The sequence below is a fragment of the Lygodium microphyllum genome, chromosome 28, assembly GCF_053477565.2.
Source record: "Lygodium microphyllum isolate KBCC chromosome 28, Lygodium_microphyllum_v1.1.10, whole genome shotgun sequence".
Taxonomy (NCBI): domain Eukaryota; kingdom Viridiplantae; phylum Streptophyta; class Polypodiopsida; order Schizaeales; family Lygodiaceae; genus Lygodium; species Lygodium microphyllum.
Window position 1 is genome coordinate 2,865,133 of NC_141162.1, and position 18,741 is coordinate 2,883,873.

An 18,741-nucleotide genomic window follows, 5' to 3' on the forward strand; every position below is an offset into this window, starting at 1 on the left:
CTACAAAGCCCTTACAAAGGGAAAGGGGGGGAAACAAGGGGTTAGAGTAGTTTGGACTTGAAGTAAACTTCAAGTAAAGTCCAAGACTACATTAGAATTTGATTGTAGATGACAGAATATGTGCGTTTGAATGTGTTTTAGAGTGTGTGCACGTACATGAGTTAGGAATATATGTGCATTTGTGAGTCTATGTCTACCGTAAACAACTTTGGAGGAAGGATACATACAAATGCATCTATCGTAGAGGGAAGGGAGATTATTGAGAGAGATGAATTTGTATAGATATAATGATGTGGAGAGAGAGAGAGAAAGAGAGAATGTTTGTGTGTGTGAGAGATTCTTAAGTATATGTACATGCAATTCTACCTCTAAAACACAATGGCACCTTTTAGTAAACCTTATACAATAGGAAATGAGTTTGCTAAGGTGTGCATTCTACACCATAATTTTTGTCTTATAAAAGTGAATAAGATTGCATGCAAGCCAAGTTACATCCTCAACGTCAGGCTACATGTATGACCAAGAGTAGCGCATCCTTATTGATATAGATTTATGAACCCTCTTATAAAAGTGAATAAGATTGCATGCAAGCCAAGTTACATCCTCAACGTCGGCTACATGTATGACCAAGAGTAGCTCTCTCTCTCTCTCTCTCTCTCTCTCTCTCTCTCTCTCTCTCTCTCTCTCTCTCTCTCTCTCTCTCTCTCTCTCTCTCTCTCTCTCTCTCTCTCTCTCTCTCTCTCTCTCTCTCTCTCTCTCTCTCTCTCTCTCTCTCTCTCTCTCTCTCTCTCGCTCTCTCTCTCTCAATACTTTAGTTTACTCCATACATAGACCTTTACACTTGATTTACTTGTTCAAATACACTTACATCAATGTAGTTGCACTATACGCTTAGGTCTCATAGATCACTTTGACCTTTTACATCATACATACATGCATGCATGCATGCATGCATGCATACAATATATATATCCCCTCCCAAAAAAAGTTGTGTTATTGGATGTATATTATATGAATCATCTTAGGATATAAGTAATGGGAAAGTTTTTTATGGGGAGGGAAGTTCCCTAACAATCCATGCTTTCATAAGTCCTAGCACAAAGTGAGTACTATATTATCACTAGAAGTAAAGGACGTACATTATCATGTATAGTAATGCATCAAGGCAAAGCCTAGGAGCCATATCTTTCCTGTAGCTCACAAAAAAAGATTGAAGATCCATTGTTGGGAGCTTAAGTTCCTTGTAAGAATGGATAGTGTCATGGAGATCACCACATCTATCCATAAGCACAAATGAGAAACTCCACCTAAAGGCAGCTTCTTCTTGATCCTCCATATGGACTTTAGGGTTATAGCTCTAATCTCCTAAACCAATTTTAGGCATTGATCATCAAGACCTCCCTTGTCACCAAATAGACCAATCTTCATGCTTATTGAGTCTTTAAGTCTTTAAAATTGGTAGCTCTAGGCTAACACTTACCTTTCGTTGAAGCAGGCTTAACTTGTGTGCATTCCCAAAGAGGTGAACAATAGTCTCCTCTCTTATAGAGCGCACAATATAGAGAGATTGAAGTAACTTTTGCCAACTAGCTCCTAATAAGGAGCTTATTAGCAACCACCTTCCGCAAGAAAATGTTAAGCTTATTTGTTGTGGTGGCTTTCCAAACATGTTTTATTCTTTTCTTCTAGGTGACAATTCAAGCCAAAGAAAATTTGTGTTTCCCAAGAAGACCAAGCTTGCATGGTTAAGGGATCATATGCAAACGGGGACAACATGAAATTGGTCAATAAAGAGGGGTCACCCTTCTTGTTCATCACATGGGGCCATCTTGCCTCTTGTAAAATAGCAATCCAAACCTTTCCTAAGGCCTATGCCACTTGAGATTGTTTTACCTTGATGGGACACCCATTATAAAGCATATCTTACCACCTAAGTTCGAGCCACATCTTGCCTATTGTACTGGTGCTCTTGATCCAGTACTTCATCACTTCACCCCATGGTTGAGGCTCATCTACTCATCTCAAGAGGACGAGACAAAATCTACTAGCTTTCTCTTGTGGAGGCTTTAGTCTAGATTCATCATCAACCTTGTTAGTTGACAAGGTTTCATCATCAACCTTGTTAGTTGTCAAGGTGTCCTAGCCCACTTGATGAATTTTCTTCTTCTCGGTTTGTGTTGAGAGAAAGCTTCTAAATAGCTTTTCCATTTTCTCCCAAGAACATTTGTTAAAGGGAGGTATCGGACTCGATGAAGGTGATGGCTATAGTGATGCTCGATTTCAAGATAGTCAACTTCCTACCAAAGGAAAGAGAGGCATGTTGCCACTTGGCCACCTTACCATCCAACTTAGTGTAAAACCATCTAAATTTCCACCTCATCAAGAGTCCCATCCCCATACAGCACCCAAGGTACCTGAAGATTTTCCCCTTCACAAGTTTGAATCTATAGCTTAAGAGTCAATCTTGAGGAGCTTCCCACCTCAAGAGAGCAAGTTCAATTTTTGGGGTGATGATTTGTGATGTTGAGAGAAGAGCAAACTCTTCATAGACCTTGAGGAAGTTATCAATGGACTCTTTCGTAACTTTGATTGAGCTTTATATTGTTGTCCATTAAAAAATGCACTACAAATTGCTACCCTAAAGGCAATGAAGGCAATGGGATGGGAGGGCCTTGAGGCCCCTTCATGCACCCTTCTTATCAATTTTCAATTTTCCTCGACAAAAAATCCGTTATTAGTGTAAATAATAAGGGTGTAAGTGGACACCCTTGCATAATGGATCAAACCTTGAGGAAGTTATCAATGGGCTCCTTCTCAACTTTGATCAAGCTTATATTGTCATTTGCAAAAGAACACACTACAAATTGCTACCCTGAAGGCAATGGGAGGCCTTTGATGACCCATCAAGCACCTTATCAAATTTCCTCTATGAGGGTTTCGTCGAGCAAATAAAAAGGGTGCAAGTGGACACCCTTGCATAATGGATCATTTGAGTGCAAATGGCATACCCATCATTATATTTACAAGAATAAATATCCAAGAGTTACTAAACAAAGCTCCCACCATTCAAATAAAAATTGACCAAAAACCAAAAGCATACAACATGGAATTGATAAGAGACCAAGTCACCCTATCATAGACCTTATCTAGCTCCATAATAAGAGACCAAGTGACTCTATCATAGACCTTATTTAGGTCCATATTGACTAAGACAAAATCTAATTCATCTACAAGCTCAAAGCATAATCCATGGAGAGTACTAGATTCAAAATAGGATCATGCATTTTACAACCATTTTGATGAGGAAGATTAATTTAATTGCCCTAGATAAAATCTGCTTGACCCTAAAGTCCTAGGTAGAATTTATTTAACCCTAAACCTTAATAAAAACCTTGTAGGCAAAGTCCAACATGGTGAGCAATCTTCAATGTGGCTAGCTATCCACCACATTAATCACAAGCTTGATTAATCATTGATTAAGCTCTTCTAACAACATTCCAAACTTTCCCACCCAATCGAGTCAATTTTCCAAACTTTCCCACCCAATCGAGCAAATTGACTAAGTCATCAACACAAATCTTCAAAATTTGTTGCAATATCTCCAAGGATAGCCCATCAATTCTTGAGGATTTGCCATGCTTCATGGAGTCTACCATCTTCTTCACCTCCTCTGCTATGCAAGACTTTTCCAAGAGGTGGAAGTTTTCAAGTGGAACCTTTTTCGCAACATCATGAAAAAAACCATATAGGCTTCCTCTCATGGTTCCAAGCCATTGGCATCTCACTACCAACTATGGAGGACAAGTGTTGCTTGGAGACAACTATGATCCCAAAATCATCCTTGATATGATTTCCTTTCCCATTATCAATAAAGGGGACTATTTCTTTTTTTGTGCTTCAATTTATGTGCATTGAAGAAAAAATTGGTTGGGCCATCTCCAAGCAACTCCTAGTCTCCCTTGAGTTGGATTGCACTCAAATTACGCCCAAGGTATATAGGCAAAAGTCACATGTCAAGGACTAATCATGCAAGCTCTAGGCTTGTTATCAAATTGATGCCTAGACACCATACACGAGCTGGTTTTGAACACATGACCCATTGAACGCAAAACAACCTTTGAAATTGGGCTACAACCCCCATTGACAAGAGACTAGAGTCCCACTCTTGTCACTCGGCATTTTGGCAAGGTAGATAAAAGGAATCCAGCATGTCGCTCATGCCAGTCTATTAGGCATGCGTGGAACCTCGCACTCCTCATCCTTCTTCCGCTCCCTTAACAAAAAGACCAATTCGTTTGACATATCCACAAAAAACCCAACACTTTTAAAAGCATCTGCAATGCCCTTTGAGCAAATCTTTACATATCCATAATGGATCTTGTGCATATTTTAACCTTGCTTTCATTCAAGTGGTCGCACAATTATTTTTAAATTAAGAAATCCAATAGTTTCGAGCTTTGAGGAGCAATTTTATAGCTAGGTAACTGATTAACCGTTACATCTGTACTCTCTAAACAAAAACCTGTCTGATCCTGAATGCTATCTCGCGGCATTCTGTAAAGAAAACCCAAAAGTAAGCAATTACATAAAGAAGTTTCCACTCACTGCATAGTTTTTATTACAAACTGTTCTTCCCTGTGGGACTTCTGGGGAACCCAGAAGTATAGACCCAAAAGTACAAATATAATACATTACACGAATCAGGATAAGATCAGCGTCTTAAAGAGCCTTTTGGCATTGCCAGCATACCGCATTGAGACCATAACTATGCAGGGCCAGATCAGTCATGTCTCTCGAATCTTGTCGACCTTCCGATGTCATGGCATGTCCTTGCCAGGACAGTAAAGCAAGTAGTAACACGGAACTTGGCCCAGTTCAATTTAGCCATAAGCAAGATAAGAGACCTTGTAGTAGACTTGCAGTAATCTTGGCAGAACAATCCTTCCAATGCAATCAGCCTAATTTTGCAAGACAGTAACCCCTCATACAAGTAACCAGGCAGCATACTATGTCGCCGTGTTCACAACACATGAACAATAAATCCACAAGAACAGTCTCACAATACACGACAAACATAGAAAGGCAAGTTCTAAGCGGAAGTGTCCATTCATCTGAAAGCTTCAGAAAACATCCAAACATCCCTGAGAATAACAACAGTGGGAATCCTCTGTGACTATGTACAGGATATATTCCACCTGTAAGGGGGTTCCCACACTGTATGTATGGGATTTGAATGATGAATGCCGTACAAAAACAACTGCTGAGATCTTTGCAGAGAGCAGAACCATGATTGCTAGAGATGACAGTTAGCAGCTACGACCTATCCTTATCTAAGTTAAGTTAGTGAGGGGGATGTATGATACAAGACCCGTGTATCCAAGTTACTCTTGTCAGTTCCAGCATCTTAACCATACACCGTTTTCAGGCGTTTTGCAGCTTGCATGAAGCGTGCGATCACCTGGTACTCATCCAATTGCTGCACAACATGAGCCAGAAATTGGTTACTACTACCTAAGCTAACAGAGGCAATTCTTAATAACGCGACACAGTCCTCCTTAAGAGGAGGAATCTATTAGCATAACCTTCAGATTAGGCAAGACCGATAAAATGGCCGTCCTATGAATATAACAAGTCATGCATGCAATCAAGGCAAATTCAAACTAGCTTGGGAAAGAAAAAGCTTCCAAAAGATGCCCAGAAGCAACGATAGTTCTATTTCAGCTTACCTGTGAGCGGAAATGCCTCTCCACCGCATCCAGAAGCTGTTCTCTTGTTGGGTGAGGGCCGGTCTCTACCTGCTTCATTGGATTAGCGTGGAGAAGACCTTGTCAGTGGTAGCTCTTCACACTGATTTAATTAATTGAGAAACAAAAGTAGCACACTCACCAAGTTGTAACATCTCCAGTACTTCAGCAAGGACGTTGTATCAAGAATGCTTAAATTAACCCGCTTCCCGCTATTCGCAATCCCCTGTGTTATGCGGAAAAGATCACAGCAAAGTTCCATCGCAAAAAATCAGCTAAACAATTCATAGCCACTGCAAGCAAGCAAGGAAGCACTGCCAGCTCATCCCTACTGGTACTGCAGCACAATTACCAGGTCACGATGCAAAGTGTAGGCGAGCACCAGAAAGGATGATATTCAACAAAAACCAGGGGTAATTGACAGAAACGAAACAGGAAATGCAGGATTCTCACTTGCATCGAGCCTCCTGTCTTTGATCCCGTTGAAGAAGTGTCAGTTGCGTGACCCTTGTGAACTGTCTTGTTGGCTGTGCCACTGGTGGGTTTGTGCGGGCGTACCCTTGATTTGTAAGGCTTGGAAAACTCGTCTGCGCGGGAATCAAAACCCTAAGATCAAACCCACGACTGGCCTGCTAAACCGAGGATATTACGACCAAGATTTCTGAGTTACACGAACATTCATGGCCTGATATCAGCTCACCTACTACATTGGGCCTGCTGGGGAACATGTCTTCTGAGTCATTCTCGTCTTCTTCTAACCCTGTGGGAGGCTCCAGCACACTCAGCGCATTTCTTTGCAGCTTCACCTTCAAACCATTTGTGAGGACCTGACACACCAAGAAAACTCAGAAAAATCAACGGCAAAAGGATGTCATTGGTTGAGATCTGATTGTTAAAATTTCCGATGACTGAATGGGCACTGGAGAGCTTGAGCATTCACCGCACAGTTAAAGAATCAATCAACTGCAGAAGACACGGTGTGCATTTGAAGAAACGGCCATTCTAAATTAAGAAACTAGGGTTTACAGAGCAAAAATTTAATCAAAGAATGTGGTGACTTGAAGTGAACAGATGCGATTGAAATGATTTATTTAAGAAGCGGCTCATAGTAAGTACGTGATTAACCTTGATGCAAGATGAAGCTGAAGCTCCGAAAATATCCTCAAACCAAGGCATCAAAATTGAGACACAAGAAGCAGACAAAGGTTGCGCCAAGATGTGAAGGGGTTGTAGAGCCAACAAGAAGCAATGTACAAAGAACAGTCACATTTTAATGCCCCAAATACAGAGCATCGACCACAGAAAACGTTGCCTAAAGCACATAAATTACAGTCCTAACAACGCATCTGCTCATAGAAGAGTCAGGAGACAAAACAAGAAAGAAATCCGGTACATAGACCTCATAGCAAACAGCCAAAATTTTTCTACAGTATCCCTTTGCTTTGAAAAGAAAATGTAGTGCGCCATTTATGTTGCCCTGGCAGAAAAGGTCCACAATGAACGATTGGGAAAGAGATCATCAAGCTTCCCAAACCCTAGCAATGCAGTAAACCCAGTGACACTGAGGAGAGTGACTAAGTACTGCAATCATGAAGAAAGTTAAAAGATCTTGTACAATGAGGTGAGAAGCGAATTGGAGAGGACCGAAACCAACTGGATCAGCACAAGATATTGTGCAGTGGAATTTTGAAGAAAGGAAAAGCAGAGCTGATGGGACAGGAAAGGAAGGAAAGAAGCGACAGAGATCAAAGGAAAGAGGAATTGAAGCTACAATGGAAGGCGAATGGACAAAATAGCACAGAAGCTGCACAAAAAAACGCATTGAAATGGATAGCTATGAAGCTGAAGCAAATGAAATGCTCCTGATAAAATGATGCTCGGAAGATATGTCCAGCAATGAAGCCCTGCCAATAATGAGAATGTACAGGAAAGGAGTAGAAAGACTGACCAGCCAATGCCAGCCTCCGAGGCCGACAGCTTTCTTGACAACTCCATGGAGGCCAACAAGAACAGACTTGGTCCTGTTGTTTCCTGTGACGATGACTTTGGTATGGCGAGGAAGCACGGAGAGATCCTCATCGAACGCATCGTCCACCACCATTCCTCCTCCATTCATGCCAGCCCCAGTGCCATGGCCGCCGCCGCTGCCGCCATTGCCATGACCGACGAGGCTGAGGCCGTGGCTGTGGCCGGGGGATGGGAATCCCTGCGGACTGCACCCTGCAGACTCCAGCATTACACCTCCGAATCCTCCTGCTCCGCTGCTGCTTGCTTCTACCGCCACTACTGTCCAAGATGGAAGAAATGCGCAGCTCCTGAATCCAATCACTGCTGTGCCTGCCTCCCCGTCGGATGTCGTTTAGGCATCCACTGCAGAATGAAGATCGGTATGTGCCAATTCAAAGCCATTAAAAGGATTGCCGAGAGAGGGTTTTGCTTTTCTTTTTCTTTTCCCCCTTCAATGGAGGGAAAAACAGCTGCAAAAACGGGCTGAGGCGGGGGAGAGAGATGGCTGCATGAAGTGCTGCTGTATTAGGAGAGAGACAGTGGACAAATCGAGCATCGGATGATGTTGCAGAAAGGGAATTTCCCGGACAAGAAAGCAAGGCGAGCTAAATTGGACCAGACAAAAGGCGGATTAATGAGATTTTGGTCACAAACGAGCTTCCTTTTCCCGAAGTGAGGCAACAGCAACGGCATACTTGATGATGATGATGATGGTGATGAGAGTGAAATGCTGAAGAAGAGGCATTGGCGATCCGCAGTGGAAAAAGGAAGGGGATGGGCGGGGGTTTGCAAGAAGCAGCCAAAGAGGGAATGTTGAAAAGAGAAAAGGATAAAGGGAAAGATGAGCTGCAGGAGGGAGGGAGGGAGAGAGAGAGGGGGGTGATCGATAATGGGCAGGCGAGAGAAGATGAAATTCTGCTGTGTGGGAGTGTGTGAGAGTGAGTGAGCGAGTGTGTGAGAGAGAGAGAGAGAGAGAGAGAAGGGAAAGCGGGAGCAACGGGCAGAAAAGAGATCTAAAAAGGCAGTTTGGCATGATAGTGTGGGAGTTGATAGAGGGAGGGAAAATTAACATTTAACAACAAAAGCAATAGGCTAGAGGCCCTTCACACCTTGTGTCACACATAGGGCAAGGGAGCAATGCTAGCTAGGAGCAGAAAGCAAGTTGATTGACATTAGCTTAGATTGTGGACACAAGGGCAAGGAAACAATGCTAGAGTAAGGAGTGAGTTAGCTGCAAACACAAGGGCAAGCAGATGATGCTTGAGTAAGCAAGCCAATTATGTGAACACTAGGGTTAGTAGCTAAGTCTAGGGTGAGGAAGCCTCTTATCTCCATCATACAACAAACTATCACCCCATCATTTACTTCACTTTCAAGAACTCCAACAAGGGACACGGGGCATAAATCTCGATGTATTGTATGAGAAGCTTACCACCTTCTTTAGTTGAAGCCAAAATAAGGGAGCCAATCGTGTGTCAACAAGAAAGCATCAATCACAATGTAAGGCCACCTCATTTGCATAGGGAATTGCATGAAGGAATCGATGTCTCAAAAGCTATATTGATGCTCAAAACTTCAATGACAAGGCGAATGTCCTTTGATAAGACTCAAGCCCAAGAACTTGACATTGTAATTCCTCCTTTCCATCAAGGATCATGTTGTCAATTTTTCATAGATGGATCCAACATAGTGTTTGGACAAATTTGAACTAGTTTGTGCTCCTTTTTGTATATGCATAAGTACCTCCTTCTTAAGGTCCTTTTAGCTAATATGGGTCATGGAGTTTTGAACTAGTTTGTGCTCGTTTTTGTATATGCATAAGTACCTCCTTCTTAAGGTCTTTAAAGCTAATATGGGTCATGGTGATACTCCCAATATCTACTTTAACACATTAAAGCCTTCTATTTTTCTTAAAAAGAGAAGCTTGTCTTTGTTTTTATGCTTTTTAAAATGGCAAAGCAAGAGTTTGTCTTCTAGCCAATGAAAAAGAGAGACAACGCCTTTCTAGGGTCAAATTACTTACATGGGAGTATCACAACATTAACCTATCACACAGCCCACTCCCTTATAGTTTCTTTTTCCTCTCGATAACAACTTGAAGTTAGAATTGTCTTAAAGTAAAGAAAAAGATAATGACCAATGACTAGGACGTTGTCCCTAACAAATCCTTAGACTTGGTCTTAGTATAGTGAGAATAAAAAGATTCTCTACCAATGGATGCAAGTGGATTCTATGGCCAACTTATATGGAGAAGTACATATCACATGTTTCATTGTGCATAAGGCCCAGTGTCGTGATGCTATGCGGACACAGTGTGAAAAAGCATGGAATGCATCATCATCATCCGACTTCTTTATTAATCTAGAGAGTTAATGTGATATGAGTCATTAGTACTAGTGTGAGTTGCATGGATTATCCAAAAATACTAGATTTTTGGATAATTTTAGCCTATTTTTTATATTATTTATTGTAAAAATCCAAAAAGTTAGAAAAGTTTCTAGATTAGGATGGCACGTAAAAAAGCAAGTTGCTTTTTCAGCCAGTTATGAGATTTTTCATTAAAAATGACAGACTGGCGAAATGGCGCGTGTCGCGATCGCTGTCGACAAGCTGTAAACTACAGTTTGAATTGGAAGAGGAAGAAGAAGTGATCTAGGAGATCCGTGAGTAGGTGTTGTAAGGTTTTACCCCCCTTCCGGAGCCAACAGAGCCATCAGATTTGGGTTTCGAGCAGCTGAGAAGGAGCTGTTATTTATGATCCACGTTTTCGTTATACGAGGGAGCTCCAAGAGATCTAATGCCTGGAGAGTGCTTCTGAAGTAGTGCCAGACAAAGAATTTCAGGTTCTGTCAATACATACTGATTTGATTCATTGTACTTTGTCATTATTGTGTTTACCTCTTGTGTATTCTTTATCTTCTCTTCCATCTCCTATCTCTACTTCCTTCTACCTCTGATCCCTGATGGATTCGACCTTTCGACAAAAACCCCTCCGATACTGGTTCAGACAATGGCGAATGGATGCACGCTTTCTTTGCATTGTGTGTGAATATATCTAACGGCCAGCCATAAATATCACAAGTTCTTGCTTGGATTGTTGGTTTACATGGCAATGTATAGCCCACATGATCTTGGCAGGGGTTCAAATCTTGCGGCTCGTTTTTATTTCAAAAAGGTAATAGGCCTTGTCTGGTGCATTAAGGTCGGACATGTATATCTTCACGTGGAAATCATCTTGACAAATCCTTTTTTAACACGGCGGCATCACGAGCCTGTACTTATGTGGCCTTCCGTACAGTCTGAACCAGGTCTAAGATCTCGAGTTTGAAAACTTACATCCAAAGATCAAATTTCAATCTTGAAGTATCCATCTCGGATTTGCCATTAAACACAATAGAGTTTCCGACTAGCCACATATTCCATAAGTAAGAGCTTCTAAGAAATGGAGAGGAGGCATGTGATTAGCTTCTCCTAAAAGAATTTCCTTCCAACTTAGTTTAGAGGAGCAAAATCAGGTTGTGAATTAGGTGAAGCATCTTCTAAATATTCTAGTAGTTAATGAAAAGATTGAGGGATGGATTCCAATTCCTTTTTACATTTGGAAAAATTTCACATACCAAATCCAATTATAAAGGATATTTCACTTATCCAAACACTTTTGTGGAGGTTTAATGATAGCCTACAATAATATTTTGAGGGTATAGTAGCCAATGAGATTTTTTGAAAGCAATAGACCCATTGGCATTTGTTCCAATTTATATCCCACCTATTGTTGAGCCTTGTAATGAGGTTAAGATTTCCCTTTCATGGTAGGCAAGGCAGTGGCGACAATTCTATATGATTTTTACATCCAAAGTCATGTAAATTAATTTGAAAATCAAGCCAAATAAAGAGTGGCTTAGTGTTTGACCACATTCCATTACACTCATTAATGAAGTCCGAATCTTAAATAAGTGTCTTGTTTTTAAAACATTGTCCTAATTCTCGTCTCTAAATATATAGCTCCATAGGTCCTTTTGTATCCGAGTTCCTTTCTTGCTAAGCCGGGCTGCCCCTTTGAATTCTTTGTCTTGGATTGCCTCAATTATGAAACTAAGCCATATCAAATCTAATGCCATTGAACTCATCATTTTCAAGGTTAGGTTCTTAGTTTCCATATACAATTTGTACCTTTGCCAAGCTTCCTTGATTCTCCTAATCTAGGATGATGCCCATTTAGACTCAAATTTAACATTGGGGAAAACAATTGTATGAATGGGTAGGTTTAACCACTTTCAATACACAAAGGCCTTAAAGTTTTTAACATCGTTATAGTCAAAAGAAATTTCCAATCTTCTGAATGTTTTCCATGCATTTGATAACCCATTTACCTACTAATTTGTCAACCATCTCTCTTAATCTTGGTCCCCCTACTATAGAGTATAAACCTGCCACAAGCCTTTTAACTTTTGAATGTACTTAAGTCCTCTAGTAGGCAAGAACATAAATACATGAAGGGATAATTATATGATTCAAACTAATGATCCTTACTTTGAAGCCTTGTTGAAGGCAATTCCACCTCTCTAGTTTAGTTTTTATTTTGTTAAGGACCTAATGGTGCAATAAATCCCATTGGGATTCCCATCAATCTAAACATTGATCCTTCTTTAATAAGATGAAATCCATCATCTAGAATCCATTTAAGTGGATCCTTCATTAGTATCTTTATCCATGTTTTCTTGTGATTGACCCTTCACCCCAAGGCTAAACAAAAAACTTCTAGACACTTTCATAATGTAGTAAGAGTTGTTATTCAAGGTGGCATTGGTATCACTTGTGAAAAGATTGAGGACCATACCTTTATTAGACATAGGGGGCTCAATCCCTTTAACGTTTCCTTTATTGACTTTCTCCTCAATCAACCACCTTAAGGCATCGATAGCAATGGCAAAAAATAGTGGATCCAATTGATAAGCTTGCCTAATTGAACACCTTAATAGGAAGAGGGCTAAGATATCTTCATTTATTGCTATCTAAGCAGATGCATTACCAAATAGAACAAAGGCTAATGTCATGCATCTCCTACCTAGCCCCATCTCAAGCAGGGATTGAAGGATGAAGTCCCATATATCATAGGCTTTATTAAAGTTGATTTTGAGGAACACATAGTCTTGATTGGCTTTTTGAGCGCACTTGAGACCTTCCCATAGGCTAATAATCATGTCTAGCATATGCCTTCACTTAGTGAACCCCTTTTTTTTCTTTCATATCCAAGTATCAAGATGGAGAGTGGTAAGTCTATGGGCAAGAGACTTTGAGGATTTCTTTTAGGCTAGTGTTAAGTAATTAATCTAGAATCTCCTTTTTTGTCCTATGGTTCTGGAGTTACCTAATGGTTTCTCTAAGCTAGCATTATTTCTAACTTTGTTTGGAATTACCTCTAATAGCTTTGCCTTTGGTACTATTGGAGTTACCTAACGAGTTCTATGAGCTAGCGTTGACTTTGAGAGCTGCCACTTGTTACCTCCTACTTGCATCATGCCTTGTGGGAACGGGGTGGAAAGGCTCTTAACGAGAAGCTACATATTGTTATTGAGCATGATGATCTTTGAAGAAATTCCTCTTTGGCCTATGACTTCTCTAGCTCTTTGCTCAATTGGTTCAAGTCCTCTAAATGATGATTTAGGTTCTATTCATTAATCTCTTATGTGAGTGGATTGTCTAGTATGTCTTGATCCTAGAAGGATTAAGTGTTGTTAACAAGTCATCTCCATTGGAGCCTTCATATGAATCTAAATAAAATTGAGTGATTGGTTGTTTACCTTTTCCTTCAACATTGGTTTTGTTTGCCTTGAGGTTCATAAGAAGAGGTGCCAAAAAGAAGAGAAAAGTCCAAGTCCCATAGAAGTAGATGACAATGGCTTTCAAAAAGTCTAGTCCAAGACATCTACTGCCAAATAAAACATATATAAAAGAAAGGAAGTATGTCGAAAGAAAATAATATTGCTCGGTATTTTTCGAAGCATGAGGATAGGTAGATATCAAAGTTCTTGAGCAATCTCTTCAAAGTTGAACTCTAGGTTGAGTGATAAAATACCCTCTTGAGAGCCCCATTATGTGGTGTGCCAATGACAATGGTTAACCCCTCTATCACCATTTTGCAAAAAGTAATGATGGGATTACTTCCCCCAACCATTACACCCCATAAACACATGTAAAAGGTATGGTAGTGCTAGTGTAGAAGTGCTATCCAATGGCATGTTGGAAGAGGCAATCAAACTAATGGTGAGAGACTAATGCTAGGTAATGTATTTATGTGTTGCTGAAATGATGGAAACACTCTTTACTATGATAGAAGTGTAAGTGTAGTTGAGCTCTTTGTAGTTTGTTTCCCATCAATCTGAATGGTAGAAAGTCCACCCTAAAGGAATCCACATGTGGTGCTTACTTCTAACAAAAGTGGGTTTTGAGATCCCTAAGTCCTACATCCGTGACGAAGGTAACCAAGGTGCATTGAACCAACCATGGCTAAGATGGCATGGCTTTCCTCCCTTTAAATTTTGGGGAATGGACATCTCTAGGCTAATTGTTCAAATGTGAGCCTCATTTATTGCTAATTGATGGCACTTTTTGTATGGAAATCATACAAGTACCAACAACAAGAGTTCCCTTAGCATCTTCTTTGTAAGAGATTAGTCCAATCATGTTACTTTTTAGATAGCCAATAGACACATGATTCTTTAGCACATAAGTACATTTATATATCCAAATGTTTGGGAAATCATTTGAACCCACTCTTCAACCTAGCTAGGTTAGAAGTCTTACTCAAAAAACTTTTAGTTATGGTAGGATACCACTTTAAACGCCCTCACTTTTTAATCCCTGTCATTTCTTTTGACAATCAACTTTGAAATTATGTCTTATAATGCCACCCCATTCCGCGAATTCACATATGACCTTCAAATGGTTGTTTATATAGCTTTAGTGATGGGCACTTTCCCAAGAATGCATAATGCTTCATGCGAGTTAGCATGGGTATCAAACATCCACCTAGATCATGGACTACCTCATCTAAATATCCAACAAAAAAAGATCCATTCCATAGGTAACAGTCAAGAATGGTCTCTCCCTTACAATAATACACATTTCACCCCTTGAGTTCACCAAGATTCTTCTCTACAATGAAATATTTGGTGATATTCATTGAGTTCACCAGAATTCTTCTCTACAATGAAATATTTGGTGATATGCATGTAAGACATGGCTTTCTCTTCTTCCTCCTCTTTCCCTATCTTTATATTGGGTGCTACATATGCCCAAAACAATAGTAGTGAAATGTGCCATGTGGCATTTATCTAGTCATTAGAAATATATAGTGTTGACATTGTGCTAATTTGTTCAAGTTAACATGGGCATAAAACAACCATCTATAGCGTAGACTTCCCCCTCTAAATATCCACACATCATGCAACATAAATGTGAGGGGTGGTGATCCCCTCTTCCCTATCCATTGTTAAATACGTGGGATCTAGAGAGCATGGCAAATGCGGAAGCTATGGAGGTTGAAAGAGGAAGAAAAAACTCATGAAGACATTGACCTTGACAAGACAAATTGTCACACAAGTGAATTAGGTTCCAAGATTGAGACTTGGACTCATAAACACAATCTTGTGTGTGGACAGTGACATATACACTTTACTGGAAAGAAAAGAGTACTATCATTGCATTAGAAAAGAGTGCAAGTACAATGCTTTATAGGAATTGAATGGTAGCACTTCTCCTACTGTGCATATGGGATTTTGGTTGTCCTGAGCTCTCACTGCTCCTTACAAAGAGACTGAAGTAGGTGTGATTGCAAATATCTCAACACCCCTCCTCAATCACAACCATATGTACAAAGTGTGTAGAGGCTTTAGTGAGAGCAACTCCTGCAAAGTGTGGACACACCATAAACATGGAAAAACTCCAGAGGCTGTCACAGAAAGGCTAAGTGTGGGTACCACAAACATGATGGACATCCAGAGGTTGTAGCAGGGGCCTCACAAAGTGTATAGAGGCTATAGTACAAGGCTACATGAGGAGTTTACAACTTTATGTCCGAAGCATTAGGGCTAGGCAATACAAGGTTAAAAAATTCTATCTGAATAGAATGATTGATGAGGTTTGTCCTTCTCCTAGTGTACTTCTTTTTCTTTTTCTCCATTTTCTTCTTCTTCTTTAACTTTTAAGTAAAACACCAATGCAAACATCTTCTTCCATTTTAATGTTGATTCTTGCAAGTTGGGTTAAAAGTCCTTCCATGTAATTTAGATGTGTGGCAAGTGATGTGCTGAACTTCATTTCAAGCCTGAAAAAATCAATCAAGAGACCATACTTTGATGACTTAGACTGTGTACCAAACAAAGTGTCAAGTCTCTTCCATGTATCCTATGAAGTATCACAGTTATCCACATGGTGGATATATCTGTTGTCTAAGCTCCAGTAGTTTGATAATGACCTCAACCTTATCATCATTCTTTTGCCAAGTGACTGCAAGGTCCGCATAACGAGGCTTCTTTTCTTTTCTAGTGGTAATGGCCCAAAGGCCCTTCTTCATCAGGATGAGTTTGATGCAGATTTGCCAGATGTGAAACCCGACTCCTTTGAAATGAGATGATGGAGAGTCTTTGCCCATGTTAGATGACTGGAGTAGTAGCAAATAAACTTTAGAATTCTCAGATTTTATTAGTGGAAGAGCAGATTACAATGTGTCAAAAGACAAAGTAATGATAGTGTGAAAACACACTATGTAAAGGCTATGCCTGAGTTGATGTCGAACTCGAATCTTCTTAGTTCGGGGTCATCGATCTTTCATCAATCTTTCCAGGTCCTTCCCCTCCTTGATTTGATGCTGGGACAGTAGATCAGAGTGGCAGTGGATTGTTCCAGGTGGCAAGAGAGAGAAAATGATGAGATTTTTGAGCTTTAATGAATGGCTATGGCTTCCTGGATTAGGGTTTTGGCCCAGCCCTGGTTTTTTGCTGATTGTGGGAGCTACAATGGATCATTTTGAAATTTTTTTTATGGAAATGAAGCTCTCTTCATGCTCTATCAAAAACCTATCCTAATCTACTAGATCACTGGCTGATTCGCGACGCGTAGAGTTGGAGAACGTGAACAGGCGCAGTTTTGACAGCAATCATGATTTTTCATAATGTGGGGCTAATTGAGTAGTAATGTTGGTCTTTGATGTGCCATAGAGAAGCCTTATGAGTTAGGGAATAAGTCCGCATAAGAAAGTATAGAGAGATATGGCTTCTATTGAGAGATCCAAGACCTCCAAGGTGGGTATGTCCTGCTGGTCACAAATTGAGGTTATGGTAGCAATTGATAGAAGTGACAATGCTGAGCTCCAAATAGGGCAATGTCAGGATCTTATGTGATACATAGAACCCTTGGAAGTCAAGGAATAAATCTCCAGAAGAGAGCTTGGAGAGATATGCCTCTACAAGAAGTTATGGAAGCTCAAAGGCGGGGATGTGCAGGCTGGCTATGGCTGCCACAAGGTGCTCTGAAGATGAAGTTGAAAAAATAAAGTCATACACTGATCTTGAGCTAGATGTGAGCTGGGCAGAGATTGAGAGGGACCAAGAGAGGCTAGAGAGATAGTGCCGTGCCCGACTAAGCTTTGATACCATGTTAAATATGCGGGATCTAGAGCATAGCAGATGCAGAAGCTATGGAGGTTGAAAGAGGAAGAAAAAACTCATGAAGACATTGACTCTAACAAGACAAATTGTCACACAAGTGAATTAGATTCCAAGATTGAGACTTGGAATCATAAACACAATCTTGTGTGTGGACAGTGACATAGATACTTTACTGGGAAAGAAAAGAGTATTATCATTGCATTAGAAAAGAGTGCAAGTACAATGCTTTATAGGAATTGAATGGTAGCACTTCTCCTATTGTGCATATGGGATTTTGGTCGTCCTGAGCCCTCACTACTACTCCTTACAAAGAGACTGAAGTAGGTGTGATTGCAAATATCTCAACATCCATGGCACAATTTTTTTTCCCCTTGCTATAATGAAATATTTGGTAATGTTCACTTGTCATATAGCTTTGACTTCTTCCTCTTCTTTCCCTATTTTTAAATAACTCTTTATTGCTAGATATATCCAGAACATCAATACAAATATGTATCATCTACCATTATCTATTTTTTCCCTTTTCTTAATTGCCTAGTGGTTACATGTGTCCATAATGTTGATAAGTACATGTGCTATCTCCATAGATACCTCCAATGTCCACCTAAAGGATCAACAAGTAACTTTTCTCTTAAAATAACTATCCATTATGGTGTCTTTGGTTTTTTTTCAAATACCTATTTCAAAAAATTGATCATCATTTTGGCGACAAAGTCCTCATCTTAAGAGATACCTTATAACATATTAATATATAGTTTCATATGGATGTTTGTAAATAATCATACTTTTGCTCTATAGAAATAGAATCTTTAGGTTATCAAAACTCTAGATTTGTGCTCAAATTTTCCATATTAGGTGATCACTATAAACGCAGGATTTCAAAGAAGACTCTATTTTGCACTCTATTTGTCCACTGTCCCATATTTTTAGCCTAAAAGTGAAATTTCACCTAAAAGAAAAACCAATGTATGTATTGTTGCTTGATTATGCTTGAATCTTTTCTTTTATATTCTAGCATTTTCCATGAAAACATGATCTCCACCATGGGAGTTCTGGTTTTTTCACATCTCTCTCTTGCATATGACTGTACTAGTTGTGTAAATTTACATGGTGTAGCATACAAAATCTGAGAAGAAATAGAGAGTACATAGCAAATAAGAGAAGAATAAAAACTTCTTTACTCTTCCAAACAAGCTAATTTAAACATGGCTCAGTCCACCTACATACTTTTGCAATGAAGCTTAGATGACGATCTAGACCAATTACAAGTGAAGAGCTTAAGGCTTGCTGGAAGAACTTGTACTAGGTGAAAGATAGTTAGA

At 39.9% G+C, this 18,741-nt stretch overlaps 1 protein-coding gene across 2 annotated transcripts; it reads right to left on the bottom strand.

Annotated features, from left to right (window-relative positions):
* Positions 1-4,530: 4,530 nt before the first annotated feature.
* LOC148011132 (uncharacterized) lies at positions 4,531-8,711 on the bottom strand. 2 transcript variants are annotated; one of them, XM_087670555.1, is made up of 6 exons: positions 7,693-8,711; positions 6,445-6,571; positions 6,198-6,331; positions 5,887-5,970; positions 5,727-5,798; positions 4,531-5,476 (listed from the first exon to the last, which is right to left on the bottom strand). In XM_087670555.1, the coding sequence occupies exons 1-6, from the start codon at positions 7,978-7,980 to the stop codon at positions 5,405-5,407; spliced, it is 777 nt and encodes a 258-aa protein (XP_087526681.1). In that variant the 5' UTR covers positions 7,981-8,711; the 3' UTR covers positions 4,531-5,404. The 2 variants fall into 2 exon arrangements, with proteins under 2 accessions (XP_087526681.1, XP_087526682.1); XM_087670556.1 differs by having other exon boundaries at positions 4,534-5,476; positions 5,727-5,795; positions 7,693-8,708.
* Positions 8,712-18,741: the final 10,030 nt, after the last annotated feature.